Source organism: Rhinopithecus bieti, unplaced genomic scaffold (assembly GCF_001698545.2).
Source record: "Rhinopithecus bieti isolate Rb0 unplaced genomic scaffold, ASM169854v2 scaffold_18153, whole genome shotgun sequence".
NCBI lineage: Eukaryota > Metazoa > Chordata > Mammalia > Primates > Cercopithecidae > Rhinopithecus > Rhinopithecus bieti.
Window position 1 is genome coordinate 2,495,919 of NW_016809139.1, and position 20,374 is coordinate 2,516,292.

At 45.5% G+C, this 20,374-nt stretch overlaps 1 protein-coding gene across 1 annotated transcript in view; it reads right to left on the reverse strand.

Annotated features, from left to right (window-relative positions):
• RRP1B (ribosomal RNA processing 1B) overlaps positions 1-20,374 on the reverse strand; it is a 36,749-nt gene that overhangs the window by 8,958 nt on the left and 7,417 nt on the right. The window contains exons 2-11 of the mRNA XM_017888661.1: positions 17,039-17,121; positions 14,555-14,655; positions 12,277-12,336; positions 11,812-11,941; positions 10,661-10,725; positions 9,902-10,083; positions 3,713-3,807; positions 2,747-2,844; positions 1,602-1,621; positions 179-310 (exon numbers count right to left, since the gene is read on the reverse strand). Coding sequence (XP_017744150.1) covers positions 179-310; positions 1,602-1,621; positions 2,747-2,844; positions 3,713-3,807; positions 9,902-10,083; positions 10,661-10,725; positions 11,812-11,941; positions 12,277-12,336; positions 14,555-14,655; positions 17,039-17,121 — 966 coding nt within the window. The remainder of the gene's footprint in view (positions 1-178; positions 311-1,601; positions 1,622-2,746; positions 2,845-3,712; positions 3,808-9,901; positions 10,084-10,660; positions 10,726-11,811; positions 11,942-12,276; positions 12,337-14,554; positions 14,656-17,038; positions 17,122-20,374) is intronic.

The window sequence follows — 20,374 nt, forward strand, 5'->3', positions numbered from 1 at the left end:
AACACTTGGAAAACCACCTTTACCTCTCAGCCATTACAAACCGAACCTTTGGGCTCTGCTAATGCTTTGTGACGGCACGAGCTCAAGTCTCGGATGCCTCCACGGTGCACACCGCTCCCCAAGGGCTCAGGCATAAGCCCTCAAGAGAAGGGCCCTTCTCTTCAGCTTTACAGCTTACCTTTCTCCTTTTCCAAGTTAGTTTTCTCTAAAAGTTTATTTCCTTTCTTCTTATGCTTTCCTTGACTGAGGATTTGGTCATCTTCATCAGCAGAAATGTCCTCCGCAAAACTGAGTTGAGATATACTGCTTCCTAGATACCAGAGTGACACACTGTCAGCTTCCCCAGGCGCTCGAGAGTCTGCCCCAGGGGCCTAAGAGCCCCCTCCCAATTTCTGCCTCATCATCATCGTTCCTCACTGTTTCTCCCACCCAAACCTGAGCGCCGCTGACACAGGAATTACAGACTTAAAAAAGCTTTGTGGGCTTCTCAACCAAGGCAAAGCAAGGGATCACAAGCCCTCGGTGACACCCTCCATAGCTGGACTCTGGGGGCCTGGCTAATGTGGTCTCTGCATTCCAACCAGCTCACCGGTGCACTTCCCAATTCCAGGTGTCCCTAGTGCATGAGGGGTATGGGGTGACTTCACTGACTTGTCCAAACGTAACAGCAAATGAAAGGGATCCTGAGAAATTACGTTTTTACCTTCATAGAGTATCCAATTAAAACCTTCCTAGGCCACTGCAAATCCATCTAGTTAAAACAATAAAAACCAAACCAAACCATCGCAGTACCCCACACGAGAGCAGTCCACCCTCTCACTTTGGCGGTTAGGGGAGAGCCCAGGATAGGAAGGCAGGCAGGCTGCAGGGGGCCCTAGGCTTGTGTCACCTCCCATGGCTGTACTGTGGTATGACTAGGTAAAGGCTAGTCTTTCTTTCTTAAAAGTTGGGGTCTTGGCCGGGCGTAGTGGCTCAAGCCTGTAATCCCAGCACTTTGGGAGGCTGAGATGGGCAGATCACGAGGTCAGGAGATTGAGACCATCCTGGCTAACACAGTGAAACCCCGTCTCCACTAAAAAAATACAAAAAACTAGCCAGGCAAGGTGGCGGGCGCCTGTAGTCCCAGCTACTTGGGAGGCTGAGGCAGGAGAATGGTGTGAACCCGGGAAGTGGAGCTTGTAGTAAACTGAGATCTGGCCAGTGTACTCCAGCCTGGGTGACAGAGCGAGACTCCGTCTCAAAAAAACAAAAAACAAAAAACAAACAAAAAAAAGTTGGGGTCTTGCTCTATCACCAAGGCTGGAGTGCAGTGGCGTGATTACAACTTACTGCATCCTGGACCTCCTGGGCTCAAGTGATCCTCCCCTCTTAGCCTCCCAAGTGCTGGGACTACAGGCTTACACCACCATGCCTGGCTAATTTTTTCACTTTTAGTAGATATGAGGCCTCGCTATTTTGCCTAGGCTAAGGACTATTATTTCTTATTAGAGGTTTTCAGTAAAGTTCTTTCAATCCTGTTTCTCAGCGTTTGGCATCAACGCCCCCAGTGGGGTCCATATTCATGAAAAACACCGTGAATGATGATTCTCAGCGCACCTCACCTTCAGAGAGGTCTTGGAATCTAAAATAAAAAATAAAATAAAAAAAATTAAAACAAGTAACAAATGTTCATAAAGAAATCCCTTCTGTCTTCTGTAGACATATGTATTTAATTTTTAAAATACAAGCGATAGTTAAATATTTGCTAATTCACGTTCTCCTCCAGGAGGGGAGGCTAGACAGGAAATTCCGTGAGGGAAAGGTGGTGCAATACAAAGGCCAAAGAGCTCAAGGCCAGTGCCGCCCTCGGTTACTGTCAATACCAGCAAGGACATGGCGGGCCAAAGAGGCACCTTGGCACACCCAAATCAAACTAAGAAATTCAATTTTTTGTTTCGGAAGGCAGAAATAGCTTAGATCTCTGCTTATGTTCAATTCTCCAGTGCAGAAAGGCAAAGCCGTGTTTTGCTTTACACAATTTTTGTGCATTAGAACAAACTAGAAGCATCGAAGCGCAGTGTGGGCAGATGCACGGGGGAGGAGACACTGGATAGCAGGGACCTCGGGCAAACTAGGACCACCCTGTGCCCTGGGAACCCAGTTGGGAAATGGGCAGAACTACAGGAGCTGCTTTCTGGGGGCTTAACATGGAATACTTGAATGTATGCAAAGTGCTCAGAGCAGTGCCCGGCTCCTAGAGTGTGATCAGACAGTTGTCACCGATGACAGCAAGCCACACATGAGGCCCTCCATGAATTCCAGGTCATCATGTCACTATGGTCAGAGTGATGTCAACACTGACAGCTGAATTAACTAACACTTTTGGCATAGCCATATGGGAGGGAGGGGACAGGTAAAGAATTAACCCTATCTATCTCAGTAGCACACCAGCAGAAGACACCTAAATAGCAGCTTCACATCAGCTTCTGGTTGGTTCATTTCACACATGAATAGACTTCACATCACTCTAAGGCAGCTAAGAAAGAGATGAGTATGGCTGCACTGGAAGAATGGAACCTGAGGGGTGGGACTGCTGTTTCCATTAAGCTTTTCAGTTTACATGTGTCTATTACATTGCTATACACAAATGCATTAAAGGACAAAAAAAGAAGAAAGAAAAAAGATAAGCATGCAGATGGCTTGTCCCACACCAGGAGATGGGAACTAAAGGAAGGATGATGTCAGAACCCTCCCTCCAGTCACTGACTTCTTGATGAGTTTGGAGAGGCGCTTCCTGTTGAAGGGGGGCGTGTTCTTCCTGCTGGTCATTTCCAGGAGTCGATCAGCAACAGCCTTATAGTCAAACTAGGCAGGAAGAGAAACTAAACATTAAGTCTGCAGCCAAACAACACTGCCTGACTTGGACATTTACATCTGCTAGTAAGAGAAGCCCCTACTGAAGCACTTGCCAACAGACAGGCTAAATATGCATGTGCTGGGACTTGGCCACCAGGAGCACAAGCACTACCTTTGAAAAATGCGTGTTCTGTTTATTCTTGGGAGAAGCTGGGTAAGTAATTCTTTTTTTTTTTTTTAAATTGTGATAGAGTACCCACAACAAAATTTACCTGGGTGTGCTTTTTTTTTTTGAGGCGCAGTCTCTGTCACCCAGGCTGGAGTGCAGTGGCGTGATCTCGGTTCACTGCAACCTCAGCCGAGTAGCTGGGGTTACAGGTGCGCGCTGCTGCATCGGGCTAATTTTTGTATTTGTTGTAGAGACGGGGTTTCACTGTGTTGGCCAGGCTGGTCTCGAACCCCTAACCTAAGGTGATCTGCCCACCTAGGCCTCCCAAAGTGCTGGGATTACAGGTGTGAGCCAGTGCACCCGGCCGGAGGGTGTGCTTCTTTTTAAACTTAACCTAGATTTGCAATCTGTACTTGGTAAACTTTTTTTTATTTGACAAGTGCCACTAGAGCTGGCTCTGTGGTAGAAAACAGAGCAAAGCTTAGCCATTCAAAATAAGTGCTACTATCTCTGTCAAAACCCCATCGTATTTACATTTCCTTGTCTCCAATAAGGTTATTCTCAGGAAGGTGACATTTAGTGACTGAAGGGATTAAAAAGGAGTTTACACTTCAGGCCTTATAGCTTAACTAGCTGTGACCCTAATTCTGTAGTCAGGCTACTCCACAGCAAATCCATATTCTATAAAAAGCAACAACTGCCGCCCACCTGGAGAAGGGGTCCTGTGTCCTCAAAGGTTCCACAGTCATCTCTTCCTCTTTCATCACTGAGTCCATCTTTTCTGGAATGATTTTTGCCCAGTGCTGTCAAAATATACCAAGACCAAATTCTTGACATATCAAATACACAGAAGTGACTACTTCCACAGAAGCCATTGTCTAATTAGGTGTCTCTTAACAAAAAAGAAGGTTGGGCACGGTGGCTCACGCCTGTAATTCCAGCACCTTGGGAGGTTGAGGTGGGTGGATCACTTGAGGCCAGGAATTCTAGATCAGCCTGGGCAACTTGGCGAAAACCCATCTCCACTAAAAATACAAAAATTAGCTGGGTGTGGTTGCGGACGCCTGTAATCCCAGCTACTCAGGAGGCTGAGGCATGAGAATCGCTTGAACCCAGGAGGCAGAGGTTGCACTGAGCCAAGATCGCGCCACTGCTCTCCAGCCTGGGTGACAGCGAGACTCCGTCTCAAAAAAATAAAAAACGAAAGAAAATTTCTTTCAGGAGAAAAACTCTGCAAAGACATTTATAATTTCCCAGGACATTTTGATTGTTCAGGCTATGGGAATGGAAATAAGTCTGGGAAAAAGCACATGTTTTGCCTTTTGCACCCATAAAACCCCAATTCCCTGCTGCCTTCGATGATTCCCTCCCCCCCACACTGTCCCGTTAGGACGAAGGCTGTGGTGAATGGGAAGCTCCTGTCCAGGGATGCAGGCAAGTGGATGGGACACTGCATCGCCCTGGACCACCAGGGGTAGCAGCATGGATGCAGAAGTCTGGCCCTAGTCTCAGGTCAGTTTAGGACCTTGGTGAGAACCTGTCACAGCAGTACAGTCACTTCTCGAGCATGCTTCAGGAAACACAAGTCAATATTAACGCAACTTTTAGCACTTAAAACATTCAAAGAGTGTTACAACCTATGAAGAAGCAGATTAAACAGACTCAGGAGAACTCAAAATTATCTTAAACGTACTGTTTCTGGAACCCTCTAAGCTTATTAGTGGTGTGGCATCAGGGTGAGGCCTGGGGAGGACGGGGCAGGTGCAGCACGCATTTGATGAACGTAACTGGGAGGGAACGTCTGGAATTGCACTCGAAGAGAGTCTGTGTCCAGGTTAGGCTGACAGAAATGTGGGGAGCGGAGGGACCCAGAGACTACTCCCATGTGGTCCCATGACCACGTAACACTTGCTCCAGGTCCTTAGTCAACTCTGTTATCTACATCAAACTTAAAATCAGACTATTTATTTTTGTTTTGTTTTGTTTTAGAGATGGGGGTCTCATTATGTGGCCCAAGCTGGTCTCAAATTCCTGGGCTCAAGTGATCTTCCCATCTTGGCCTTCCAAAGTACTAGGATTATAGGCATGAGTCCCCACACCCAGACTAGACTATTTCTTTTATTCTTTCTCTTTTGAGACAGGGTCGCTGGTAGCTCTGTTGCCCAGGATGCAGTGCATGACATGATCATGATTCACGGCAGCCTCAACATCCCAGGTTCAACTGATCCTCCCAGCTCAGCCTCCTGAGTAGCTGAGACCACAGGTATGTGCCACCATGCTTGGCTAATTGTAAAATTTTTATAGAGTCAGGGTCTTGTTATGTTGCCCAAGCTGGTCTCCAACTCCTAGGCTCAAGCGATCCTCCCACCTCAGGCTCCTAAAGTGCTGGGATTATGGGTGTGAGCCACCATGCCTGGCCAGAGTATTTTTTCTTTCTTTTAAAGATTCTTGGCCGGGCACAGTGGCTCACGCTTGTAATCCCAACACTTTGGGAAGCCCAGGCAGGTGGAATACCTGAGGTCGGGAGTTCGAGACCAGCCTGACCAACAGGGAGATACAAATTTTGCCGGGCATGGTATGATGGTGCATGTCTGTAATCCCAGCTACTCGGGAGGCTGAGGCAGGAGAATCGCTTGAACCCGGGAGGCGGAGGTTGCAGTGAGCCGAGATTGCGCCATTGCACTCCAGCCTGGGCGACAAGAGCGAAACTCTGTCTCAAAAAAAAAATTAAAATAAATAAATAAATAAATGAAGTTACTTCCTGAAATTACTTCCTGTTGATCAGGTCTAAAAATTAAAGAGAAAAAAAAAATAGATTCTTTATTCTATCTATCTATCTAGCTATCTGTTTATTTATTTATTTTTTGAGATAGGGTTTTGCTTGGTTGCCCAGGCTAGAGTGCAGTGGCACGATCTCAGCTCACTTCAGCCTCCACCTCCTGAGTTCCAGTGATTCTCCCGCCTCAGCCTCCCAAGTAGCTGGAACTACAGGCACATGCCACCATACCTGGCTAATTTTTGTCCTTTTTGGTAGAAACTTGGTTTCACCATATTGGCCAGGCTGGTCTTGAACTCCTGACCTCAAGTTATCCAACCGCCTGGGCTTCCCAAAGTGCTGGGATTACAGGCCTGAGCCACCGCACCTGGCCAACCCTGTCTCTAAATAACTAAATAAAACATTTTGGTTTAACCTTCCAGATTTTTTAAAAGCACAAACAGTCCTAGCCAGAGCAATCACACAAAAGAAATAAATCAACAGCATCCAAACTGGTCACGAGGAAGCCAAAGTCGGTGTTTGCCGATGATACGACCATATACCTAGAAAACCCTCAAGACTCATCTGAAAAGCTCCTAGAACTGGTAAATGAATTCAGCAAAGTTTCAGGATACAAAATCAATGTACACGAATCAGTAGCACTGCTACACACCACCAACGACCAAGCTGAGAATCCTATCAAGAACTCAATCCCTTCTACAACAGCTGCAAAAAACCCCCCAAAACAACGACAACAAAAAACAAAACAAACAACAAAACCTCAAAAACCTTAGGAATATACCTAACCAAGGATGCAGAAGATCTCTACAGGAAAACTACAAAACACCGCTGGAAGAAGTCACTGATGACACAAACTAATGGAAACACAGAAGCACATCCCATGCTCACGGATGGGTAGAATCAATATTGTGAAAACGACCACACTGGCAAAAGCAATCTACAGATTCAATGCAATTCCCATAAAAATACCATCATCATTCTTCACAGAACTAGAAAAAACAATCCTAAAATTTATGTGGAACCAAAAAAGAGCCTGCATAGCCAAAGCAAGACTAAGCAAAAATAATAAATCTGGAGGCTGGGAGTAGTGGCTTATGCCTGTAATCCCAGCACTTTGGGAGGCTGAGGCTGGTGGATCACTTGAGGTCAGGAGTTCGAGATCAGCCTGGTCAGCATGGTGAAACCCTATCTCTACTAAAAACACAAAGATATATTAGCCAGGTGTGGTGGCGCCCACCTATAATTCCAGCTATTAGGGAGATTGAGGCATGAGAATCGCTTGAACATGGGAGGCAGAGGCTGCAGTGAGCTGAGATCGCACCATTGCACTCCAGCCTGGCTGAGAGAGCAAGACTCTGTCCCCGCCCTGCAAAAAAAACCCAAAAAAACAAAAACCCCCCAAAAACCCAGAGACATCAGAATACCCGATTTCAAACTATACGATAAAGCCGTAGTCACCATAATGGCATGGTATTGGTACTGGTATAAAAACAGGCACAGAGACCAATGGAACAGGAGAACCCAGAAATAAACCCAAGTACTTACACTCAATCGATCTTCAACCAAGCAAACAAACACAAAGTGTAAGGAAAGGACACCCTATTCAAAAATGGTGCTGGGATAATTGTGAAGCCACATGTAGAAGAATGAAACTGGATCCTCATCTCTCACCTTATAGAAAAATCAGCTCGGCCGGGCGCTCACGCCTGTAATCCCAGCACTTTGAGAGGCTGAGGCAGGCGGATCACGAGGTCAGGAGTTTGAGACCATCCTGGTTAACACAGTGAAACCCCGTCTCTACTAAAAATACAAAAAATTAGCCGGGCGTGGCGGTGGGCGCCTGCAGTCCCAGCTACTCAGGAGGCTGAGGCAGGAGAATGGCATGAACCCGGGAGGCAGAGCTTGCAGTGAGCCGAGATCGCGCCACTGCACTCCAGCCTGGGTGACAGAGTGCGACTCTGTCTCCAAAAAGAAAAATCCAAAAGCAAATGCAATGAAAACAAAAATAAATGAGACCTAATTAAACTAAAAATCTTCTGCACAGCAAAAGAAATAATCAGCAGAATAAAACAGAATGGGAGAAAATATTTGCCAATTATGCAGGCAACAAAGGACTAATGTCCAGAATCTACAAGGAACTCAAACAAATCAGCAAGACAAAAAAATCCCATCAAAAAGTGGGCTAAGGACATGAACAGACAATTCTCAAAAGAAGATATACAAATGGTCAACAGACATAAGGAAATGCAAATGAAAACCATAATGAGATACCACCTCACTCCAGCAAGAATGGCCATAATTTAAAAAATAAAAAAAAAAATAGATGTTGGTAGCTGGGCATGGTGGCTCATGCCTGTAATCCCTGCACTTTGGGAGGCAGAGGTGGGTGCATCACCTGAGGTCAGGAGTTTGAGACCAGCCTGGCCAACATGATGAAACCCATCTCTACTAAAATGCAAAAAATTAGCTGGGCCTGGTGGCAGGTGTCTGTAATCCCAGTTACTTAGGAGGCTGATGCAGGAGAATCGTTTGAACCTGGGAGGTGGAGGTTGCAGTGAGCCGAGATGGCACCACTGCACTCCAGCCTGGGCAACAAGAAGCAAAACTCCGTCTCAAAAAAAAAAAAAAAAAAAAAAGATGTTGGCACAGATGTGGTGAAAAGGGAAGACTTTTACACTGCTGGTGGGAATGCAAACTAGTACAGCCACTATGGAAAACAGTATGGAGATTCCTTAAAGAACTAAAGGTAGATCTATCATTGATCCAGCAATTCCACTGCCGGGTATCTACCCAGAGGAAAAGAAGTCACTATATGAAAAATACACTTACACACGCATGTTTATAGCAGCACAATCCACAGCTGTGAGAACATGGAACCGGCCTGAATGCCCATTCATCAGTGAGTGGATAAAGAAAATGTGGTATATATACCGTGGAATACTACTCAGCCATAAAAAGGAATGAAATAATGGTATCCACAGCAACCTGGATAGAGTTGGAGACCATTATTCCAAGTGAAGTAACTCAGGAATGGAAAACCAAAATATTTTATGTTCTCACCTAAAAGTGGGAGCTAAGCTATGAGGATGCAAAGGCTGAAGAATGATACAATGGGCTTTGGGGACTCAGGGGAAAGGGTGGGAGGCGGGTGAGGGATAAAGACTACACACTGGGTACAGTGTACACTGCTCGGGTGACGGGTGTACCAGAATCTCAGCAATCACCACTAAAGAACTTATCCATGTAACCCAAACCACCTGTTCCCCCTAAATTATCAAAATAAATAAAATTACCTTTTGTGAAAAAAAAAATAAAAGCACAAATAAACGTTTAAAAACAAATCAGATGCACAACTATTATATAGCCATAATAATTAAAGAAAACCCAAACAACAAATCAGGCTCCTTCTCCACAGAGTTGGTGCCGCACTTTAAAAAACACATATATATGTATATTAATTTTCCTTTGGTCCTTAGTTTTTAGGAACTTTGCTTTTAAATGGTTATATAACACTTCAAAAGCAGGTAAACTGTGACCTAACCATTCCTCTCATTTTGTGCATTCAGATAAAGCACTGAGAATTTGGACGGGTCTGCAACTTCAAAAGCATATTCTACCTTAAGTGTGCAGACACAAAACAGTAGTAAGAATGATGCCAGTCCACAGCGGGCATGTAAACATCCCAAGAAAAAGAACCTTGAAGGAAATCGTGAGTTGAGAAAGGACAGCCACAGAAACAAGCATACGTCCCTCGAGTAACCCGTAGGAATGAGGCCATGCTAAGGTGTTAAAATACGTCAAACAAAACAACAAAGCAAACAAAAAGCACCAGAAAGCACTAGCAGTGACAATGTAAAATCCTGGAGGACAGTCCTGAGATCCTGGGAGGTACAGAAATGTGTGTATGCCACATGGGACAGGTCTCAGGTCTCCCTATAGCCCCGCTAGGCACCCTCCAGGCACAATGAACCCACCTCTGCTGCTTTTCTTGGGAAGGGCTGAGGCAGAGTCATCAACTATAGGTTGCATTCAGTAAGATGCCAACAAGTATATTAAAAACTGTTTGTCTGAGGAGGATTTTACCAGAAAGAAAGCTAGACTGACCAAGAACATCCTCCTACCTGTCTTCTTTTTACTGACAGCTCTTCTCATGGACACCTCATTTTCAGGTATCTCCTCAGCAGAGAGGTCACCATCGCCCACTTTTGTCTTCTGTTCCTCCATCGTCTCCTCAGGCACAAAAGGAGACTGATCTACGATAGCTTCAAAGACGCCCCGAGCTATGGTCTGCACCAGGGTGTGGCTGCGGGTAGAAGCACAGTGGAGAGCATGTGATGAAAACGAATGGCCTGGCCTTCTGGCTTCAGGAGCGCAGAGGGAAGCCCTGCATACGTGGCTGTGGTCTGGAGTGGCCCCTACGGGCCAGCCAGCATCTGCGAGGAACTGCCTAAGTGCCACCCGACAGGCATGGGACGCCCAGCAATCAGATCTTTGGGCATGGGAGGGCATTCCTGGAATGAGTGAGTCAAATACTGAAGCTAGAAGAGGCAAATCACTGCTCGAAGCTTCGGCCGCCTTCTCCAGCTGCTCTCTGCTGTGAAGCAGTGTCCTGAGTACCCTGCGCGTGGATGCGCCACGGCAAGCAGCTCCCCACGAGCAAGTGCCGGAGCAGTGGGGACCAAGTGCCACGGAGCAGCGGGGACCAAGTGCCGGAGCAGTGGGGACCAAGTACCCGGAGCAGTGGGGACCAAGTGCTGGAGCAGCGGGGACCAAGTGCCCGGAGCAGCGGGGACCAAGTGCCCGGAGCAGCGGGGACCAAGTGCCGGAGCAGCGGGGACCAAGTGCCCGGAGCAGTCGGGACCAACATGGGGATCACTTACTCCTTAGTCTTCGCAGCAATCTTGCAGAATGGATCTATAAACTTGAGATTCTGATCTGCTAAAAGCTGTAATTTAGAAAAAGGGAAAAATTGAGAAAGAGCCTTGCCCTTCTTGACATGTCCTTGAAAAAGGGACCATTCACATCTTTGACAAAGGTGGAGTTAGACCAAGCAATGCCTGTCTCACACAACCCCAAGGCGCCCCTAGGGAACACCACAGAACCACAGAAGCCAGGAGCCAGGCTGAATATCGAGGCCGCCCTCCAGCTACTTGGTATCTCAGTGCAGTGGCTGGAGAAAGGCACCCAGCCCAACCTGCACGATCGTATCCGCCCAACATACAGAACAAGGGTGCCCAATCCTGTGACTTCCCCGAGCTACGCTGGAAGAATTGTCCTGGGCCACACATAAAATACACAAACACTAACCATAGCTGATGAGCTAAAAATAAAATAAAATGCAAAAAAAAAGAAAAAAATCTCATAATATTTTAAGACAGTTTATTAATTTGTGTTGGGCCACATTCAAAACTGCCCTGGGCCCCATGCAGCTCTCAGGCAGCGGGCTGGACAAACCTGACATAGGACATACGTACACTGCCTCTACAAGAGGGGTCACAGGGACAGTGCCTTCACGTGTGAGACAAAAGAATTATTGTTTTGAATATAACATATTTTCTTTTAATTAAAAAAAATACCTATTCCCTGCAAAACATCTGTGAAAGGAAAGCAAAATCTGCGCATATTCCCACATCCAGAGAATGATCTGCGTACTAAAAAATGTATGTTTCCTTTCCAGCCTTTTGTCTCTTTATGAGTATACACCTTAAAAATGTCTACCATTTGCACAGCTTTTCCTACGGCTTTATAAAGCTCCCTAGATCCTGAGCACTCCCCCGTATTAGTGAGTTCTTCACTGGAGTCTGTAGCTTGCTTTCAATTCTATTTTACAGGTAAGACTGTCATGTACATCCTCAGTGCACAAATCCCGCCCCACCAGCTGCTTAGGACACATTCCCAGACAGGACTGAAGCAATTCACACTGCTACAGTCGCTGGTCATGCGAAGTGGCACCCCACAGTAATTCACTGGCAACTACTGCAAACACTGGTGGCCCTCCCACCCCATAGGCAGCCTGTCGTCAGCTGCTTACCTCTTTCCCCCCAACTTTGGAGAGTTCATCCAGGTAAATATCAATGAAGTGGAATCTCACTCCATTAGGAGACTGACTCTCAGGACACAGGATCTCCTTCATCAGGACATCCAAGAAAACCTTGATTCGGCTAAAGAACCAAACACATGCTTCTGTTAATGACAGTACGCCAACACTTCTCACTTCCCAAAGAGAAAAAAAATACTCCGGTCTGGTACCTACACAGCATAACAATCAATGCAAGACTGAAATCATTTTACAAGGAAAAAAGCAATCACTTAAATCAGTATAAAATGTTAATTGTCATATATACTTAACTATTCTATGCCTTCTACTGGATTTCAATTCTCTGTAGGTAACGATGTATCGAGCGTCTCATGGTATTCTACAAGTTCAGAAAACTTGACACTCTACTACCTTTTAAGTTTTAAGGCTACCAGATGCCAACTCGAATAGTTTACTGACCTTTCCTCCCAGCCGTTTCGCTTCAAGACTTCAAAGGACTGCCTCAGGTACCAGACGAATCATGCTAAAGATAAGCAATTTTTGTAAAAAAAAAAAAAAAAAAAAAAAAAAAAAAGGAAAGTTAAGAAATATTTATCAACGCTCAGCAGAATGAGGAGGACCCAATGAAATTGGTATGGCCCTGGTTTCCAAAAGTAAAAAAAATTTCACAACACTCATATTTAACTTCTAGACATAAAAACATATTCAGAGCCAGGAGCATCGTGCTCACGCCTGTAACCAGCATTTTGGGAGGACTGAGGGTGGCAGATCATTTGATGGCCAGAGAGTCAAGGACCACCATGGCAACATGGCAAACCCTCATTCTACTAAAAATAGAAAAATTAGCAGGTAGTGGTGATGGCGTCTGTAGTCCCCAGCCTACTCACAGGAGGTCCGAGCATGAGAATCACGGAACCCAGGAGGTGGAGGTTGCAGTGAGCTGAGATTGGCCACTGCACTCGCAGCCTGGAACACAGTGAGAGAGACTCTGTCTCAAAATACCCAACATATTCACTAACGCCCCCCAAGGACTCATCCTTAAGAGCTTGCAAAAGCTCAAACAGAGAAGCTTTCCAGGACACATTCAAAATTCTTCCCTTCACACTAAGCTGTGGCTTGTTTTTGCTTCACAAATAAACCTTTCAATTGCTTCCAAGATAAAGGACATTCGTTTTCTTCCCCGGAGTTTTTGGAAGTAACTGTGCAGATCTTACATATAGTATTTTGTCCAGGCGCAGCCTGTCCTATTCCTTTCCATTCTCGATTCATGTTTGCCAAAAGGTCTGAATAACAGGTTTCTGTGCAGTGAAACAAAAGGCTCTATACTTGCTTTCCAGCATCAATATATTAACATATAGCAAGAAATAATGAAGAGGAACAAACTAGCATATTTATTACTCAATTTCTCAAGTAATTCTTGGGCCAGCTAGAAAACGTTTTGATAATTAAAATAATCATTTCTTTACATTATTTTTAAACGATCACTTGGACATGTGTAGATCTTTTACTTTTTAATTTTTTAATTTTTGAAACGGGGTCCCACTCTGTGGCCCAGGCTGGAGTGCAATGATGAGATCTCAGCTCATTGCAACCTCTGCCTCCTGGGTTCAAGTGATTCTCCTGCCTCAGCCTCCCGAGTAGCTGGGATTACAGGTGAGCACCACCACACCTGGCTAATCTTCGTATTTTTAGTAAAGACGGGGTTTAACCATGTTGGCCAGGCTGGTCTCAAACTCCTGACCTCAGGTGATCCATCCACCTTGGCCTCCCAAAGTGCTGGGATTACAAGCATGAGCCACCATGCCCGGCCTTGATCTTTTGCATTTAAATAAAAACAGAATAATAGGAAGGGCTGGCAACCTTGTAATGTTAGATTTGAATGCTCTCTGGAGCATTTTTCCTTTATCCACTGCAAACCCACATTCCTTTTAAAATAAAAAGATTCCTTGTTCTATTTCTAGTGACTCTTCTACTGCACTGGTACCTAACAATCAGTCCAAAATCATTAATTCTGACACTTATATAATCCATATAGAAACTCATATTTTTGTCTAATGAGAGGTGTCGTCTGGGTGAGCTACAGCACAAAGCACTCAATTTTCTCTTCTGACCCACAAAACTGGCACTTTTTTATTCAAAACAATTTTTGTTGATTTTTTGGTTTTCTTTCTTTGTGCACAATTCTTTTTTCGTCTTTGCAAATCTATTATATATCATATGTAGAATTTTGTTCATTATGAGTCAGTTAATATTCAGAGCACCACTGGGGGTTGCTGAAATCATTAGGATGGTTTTCCGAAGAGCATTAAGCAGAACAAACGAAGTCTGCTGCCTTTTTCTTCCTTTGTAAGCAATCAATGCCTGACACAGAAGCACCCTAACTAATTTCTTTTCTCTTTGGTTGAGACACCAGGAGTGGTGTCTTCTGTGGATTTATTTATTACCAGTGACAGCTCTGTTCTTGGGGAAGATGAACCTGGCATCCAGAGGTCACCATGGACCCTGCATCTGGCTCTCCAGGCTGCAAGTTAAAGTAACTCAGAATTTGAAGATTCTGGAGGATTGTTATTTCTAGAAGCACTTTCTGAAATCTCTGAGATATCAAATCAATTCTCCCTAAGACACTTCGCCCTCTCACCAAGTCAATGACTAAGTTTATCACAGCTTTTAAAAACAGGAATGGCTTGTCCACTGACATCTACACAATACCGGCACAAGGTTCCCATTAAACTAGCACGTTGGAAAACTTGGAAGGAAGGAGAAGAAACAACAAGACTTACGAGCTGCTGAGTTGTTAACAGCGTGGACTAGCTGTGCGATGGTGTTGGCGAGCTCTTCCTGCAGAGGCGGGGTTGGGGAGAAAAATGGGGGTTATCGTGGGCCAACATGAGATGCTCGTGCCGCGGCCTGCTTCCTCCTCCCACTTCTGCTGGCGGGAAGGTCTACGCCTCTTGTCACTTCCACTAAGAAGTATGTATCCGAATATCTGAATTTTATCAAATGTGTAATTTCCAATACTGATGGACTATTATGCTAACTTAGTATGTCTGCAAGAACTATGTTAAGCTACATGTTTAAAAAAGCATCTCTAGTTATCAGTTCAAATAAACTAGAGATGAAATAATTTAGTTATCAGTTCTTGGCTTTATAACTATATCTGGTCATGTGCGGTTGCTCACGCCTGTAATCCCAGCACCTTGGGAGGCCGAGGCAGGTGTATCACCTGAGGTCAGCAGTTCAAGACCAGCCTGACCAAGATGGCACCCCCCACAGCTCTACTAAAACTTCAAAAATTAGCCAGGCGTGATGGCGTGTGCCTCTAGTTCCAGCTACTTGGGAGGCTGGGACAGAATTGCTTGAACTCGGAGGTAGAGGGTGCAGTGAGCCAAGATCACGCCATTGCACTCCAGCCTGGGCCACAGAGCGAGACTCTGTCTCAAAACAACAACAACCAAAAAACCCACATCTAAGCTGGGCATGGCAGCTCATGCCTGTAATGGGAGCCCGAGCATTTTGGCAGGCCAAGGCAGGCAGATCGCTTGAGTCTAGGAGTTCAATGCTAGCCTAGGCAACACAGTGAGATCCAGTCTCTACAAAAAAATACAAAAATTAGCCAGGCACGGAGGTGTGCACCTGTAGTCCCAGCCACTTGGGTGGCTGAGGCAAGAGGATCAGCTGAGCAATAGGGAGGCTGGGGCTGTGGTGAGCTATGATTGCACCACTGCACTTCAGCCTGGGCAACAGAGTGAGACTGTCAAAAAAACAAACAAACAAAAAAAACAAAAACAAAACCAAACAAAAACAAAATAAAACAAAACCAAAAACAAACCAAAAAACCACTTCATCATAATTCCAGAAACCCTGTGAAACACAGACAGCAGGGCAGACCCACAGAGGTTAGACGCTGGGATGCTCACTGCACACCGCGGGAAAGGCCTCCCCCAGCCCGGTTAGACAAGGTGGAATGTGAAGGTAAACCCAGCCTTCTGGGCTCTGTCCTGGGTGAAGGGGTCCCTGGAAAAGCATGCCCTGCTGAGGTGCAGCAGGCTCACTCTGGGGAGATGCCCCCTGTTCCTGAGGTTCCGTGAGAAAAGCACACTCCTCATCGGTCTCACTCACACGGCACCCGGTCTGTTTTGCTTTGTGGGAGAATGAGGTTCCTGTCCGTTGGTTTTCTTCCTCCACTAAAGCTGTTGGTTGTTACTTTTGAATGTAATATAGAAATATTTTGCCCTGCTCCTACTCAAAATATGTTCAGTAAAATAAAAATGAATTAAAACAAGTTATTACGCAGCATGGGAGAAATGGCAAGGCTGCATGTTAAAACCCAGAAAAGTAAAATCTCACCCTGAGGACTTGTCATCTGCATCAGAGACCTGCAAGCACTTCTCCTCAAGGCTGGTTCTTCTACCTCAGGGGTGTCCAGTCTTTTGCCTCCCCTGAGCCACACTGGAAGAACTGTCTTGGGCCACTCACAGAACACACTAACACTAATGATAGTGATGAGCTTAAAAAAAAATCTCACAAGGTCCTAAAAAGTTTACGAATTTGTGTTGGGCTGCATTCAAAGCCATCCTGGGCCGCATGTGGCTCGCGGGTGGAGAAGCTTCCTCTACCTCTACAGAGGCAGATCTGATCTACGTTTATGGGTCAGAACAAAGCTTTTAAAAAGTGAAAGTCACTTCTTTAGTGGTGGCTTTGGTGGTGGGCTCAGCAGGCCCTGCAGAGAGAGACCGAGCCTGCTGCATGTTTGGATGACTGCGCAGGCAACTCGGCTTTAACAGGGAGGCTTTCGCGGAACGCCTACTGCCTGCTCTCCATGGAACCGAAAGCCCAGCGAAGCGGCTGCCTTGTCCTGGGTTTCATGGGGTCTTCACTAGTTAGTGCTCCTGTCATGCCATCCTTGACCACAAAAAATAAACTTACCAGAAGAGAGAAACTTTAAGTAATGTAAAACCTAGCATGGCACCTATGAAATTTTACAGAGCAATAGTAAATTGGCAACGAATGCACATCTTTCATTTTATTTGAAAAGACAATTCACCTAACTGTGTTGACACTGCATCCCTTTCTGTAAGGACAAGAGGTAAGAAAATGACTCCTTGAAGCATGACTGTCAGTGTGCATCAGTGTATTGGGGGACTGGCACAGCGTGAGTGCTCAAGTCTCTTATCCAGACACAGCAAGAACCAGGGAGCGTGACAAAGGGAACGCACGTTACCTGTAGAAGGGGTTCATCCTGCACCCACATGCAGTAGAAGAGCCCCTTCCAGATTTTTAGAAGTTCTTCCTGACTGAAACCTCCTGGAAGGCAAAACAGCACAAACATCTTAGAATCTATGCATCTCCTTTCTTAAAGTTTAGAAAGTGGTGAAGTACCACATACATTTTAATTCTCTTTCATTTGCACGTCTTTTTAAAAAATGGAAGCAAACATTTCGTTATTATTATAAAAGAAACACAAATAAATTACTACTGTACCTGCAGCTTTATCAGCTACAGGGTAGGGTGGCAGTGGTGGCCTGGCCTCAGTGTGAGGAAGCAAATGTCATCACAACACAAAATTCATGAACAAAGTGGCCACTTAGGAAATCAGCTCCCCCTCAAGGCCCTCCCTGCCCACCACGTGCAGCCATCCTGCACACTGACATTTTCGCTGGTCTTGTGAAGTAAAACTGCAAATCTTACAAGAGATGCGGGGGATTTGCTCATACGAAGCCCCAGCAACGGGGCTTCCGAGGAACAGAAAACCAGCCAGGCTGAGGACACAGGAGCTCCGAACAGTACATCTGAGTGTCCAAGGCCTAGGAAAGGGCCTGGGGACGCTGACACTACTTTGGAACATTTTTGCAGAAATGACCTTTTAAGGATCCTAGTATGAGGTCGAAAGTGGCTGCCTCCCAATCACCCTCCCTGTAACGGTGATCATTTACTGCGGCATCACCAGGGTTGGCTTTGTTCTGACTCTAGCTACTTAGGGATCTACCTCTGCCTTCATGATCTATGACTAAATGACCAGTCTTGTTCAGCCTTAGACCTCCTGAGTAGACCCCAGGTGTCATAAAGTATTTGCTGACTGACATAAAGAATCACAAAATGATAAGGTAGGTGTACACTCCTGGAGTTTCCGAGCCTATGGACCATGAAATTAGAACACAAACAGAAACCTCAAGTCTTGATGTGTGTTACAAATGGTCTTTATGAGGATTTTACTAGGAGATCCTAGGAGAAATCTTTTGGAGCAACAAAGTGCTATAAATTAGATGAATGCAAACAAATATTTAGAATCAACGTGATCTTAATACTCCAAAAGATGCTTAAAAAGTGACAAAAAGGGCCGGGCACAGTGGCTCACGCCTGTAATCCCAGGGCTTTGGGAGGCCGGGGCGGGTGGATCACGAGGTCAGAAGATGGAGACCATCCTGGCTAACACGGTGAAACCACATCTCCACTAAAAATAAAAAAAAATTAGCCAGGCGTGATGGCGGGCACCTGTGGTCCCAGCTACTCTGGAGGCTGAGGCAGGAGAATGGCGGGAACCCAGGAGGCGGAGCTTGCAGTGAGCCGAGATTGCGCCACTGCACTCCAGCCCGGGCGACAGAGCGAGACTTTGTCTCTTAGAAAAAGAAAAAAGTGACAAAAAGACCTTTTCTGATGGACCAAAGTTTATTCAGTGTATTCAGAGTGCATTTACCTTAATTTATAGGTATTGATTTCCACTTTACTAAGGGTCTTTCTCCCATCAACAATTTATAATGGTACATTTTGATTCTTCTTCTTTTTTTTTTTTTGGGACAGAATCTTGCTCTGTTGCCCAGGCTGGAGTGCAGTGGCACAATCTAGGCTCACTGCAACCTCTGCCTCCCGGGGTCAAGCGATTCTCCCGCCTCAGCCTCAAGAGTAGTTGGGATTATAGGCGTGCGCCACCACACCTGGCTAATTTTTTGTATTTTTAGTGGAGACAGGGTTTCACCACGTTGGCCAGGCTGGTCCAGAACTCCTCACCTCAGGTGATCCGCTGGCCTCAGCCTCCCAAAGTGCTGGGATTACTGGCGTGAGCCACCACACCCAGCCTGCATTTTGATTCTGATAGTTTTCCATGTAAAACCAAGATATCAGAAACTAACATAAAACTAGTTTATTAAAGTATATTTCCTTTCACAGTTGGAGAGAAGATGTACCAACTGGTTCTCTTGCCCTCTTGTTATGAACAAATCGTGCCTGGGGATCCTCACACGGCTAATGTAAGTATGGTATGAGTGATAAACCCCAGTAGAGCTGAGCCAACTGTGGTTGTGATTGCAATAACTTTTTTTCTTGGTCACAGTGACCTGCACTTATATTTAATCATGTTCAAAGACCACATATATCCCCAGTGAATTAAAGGCTTTGGGCAAGGATCACAAATGGCTGCTAAAACATTAGATGAAAAGATATCACCCAGGCGTGGCGGCTCACTTGTGCTCAGCAGTTTCAGACCAGCCTGGGCAACACAGCAAAACCCAGTCTCTACAACACTGTACTCCAGTTGGGCAACAGAGCAAGACCCTGTCTTAAACACACACATGCACACGCACACACCCCAACAACAAAACCAAAAAATTGGCAGGGCATGGTGGCATGTGCCTGTAGTCCCAAGTACTCAGGTGGCTGAGGTGAGAGGATGACCTGAGCCCAGGAATTTAAGGCTGCAGTAAGCTATAATCGCGCCACTGCACTCCAACCTGGGCAACAGAGCAACTCTGTCTCACAAACCAACCAACCAACCAGCCAACCAACCAACCAACCAACCAACCAACCAACAAACAAACAATATTAAGAAACTTGAAAATGGGTGTGTCAGACCATCCACACCCAAACCACTGAGCGATCATTAACACGCACAGGCAGTCACGCAGCAGATGCCAGAGGTGATGGCGACAGGAAGAACGCTGCACCAACTGTGAAGTCTTCTTACAAAATTAAAACAAAACAAAAAAACAAAAACCCAACTGTGTCAAATCTTAACTATTAATACTAGTTTATAGGAAATACAGGGGACAGAGGAACATGGTGAGACAACAGGATGCAGTCAACAAACCCCAAATATGTGAAACTCTACAAAGCATATGACCCATGTCCTCCAACAAATAAACTGTACAGAAAAAAAAAGATGGTAAGAACTGTTAGAATTTAAGAGTGTCTTGGCAGACATATTAACCAAATGCAACAGGGGGTCCTAATTTGGATTGGTCATAAAAAAATTTGAGAAGATGAGAAAACTAAACAGATTGGATATTTCATGCTATTAAGGATTTTTTTTTTTTTTTTTTTTTTGAGACAGTCTCACTCTGTCACCCAGGCTGGAGTGCAATGGCGCAACCTCAGCTCACTGCAACCTCTGCCGTCTGGGTTCAAGCGATTCTCCTGCCTCAGCCTCCCAAGTAGCTGGGATTACAGGGACCTGCCACTGCACCCAGCTATGTTTTGTAGTTTTTAGTAGAGACAGGGTTTCGCCATGTTGGCCAGGATGGTCTCAGTCTCTTGATCTTGTGATCCGCCCGCCTCGGCCTCCAAA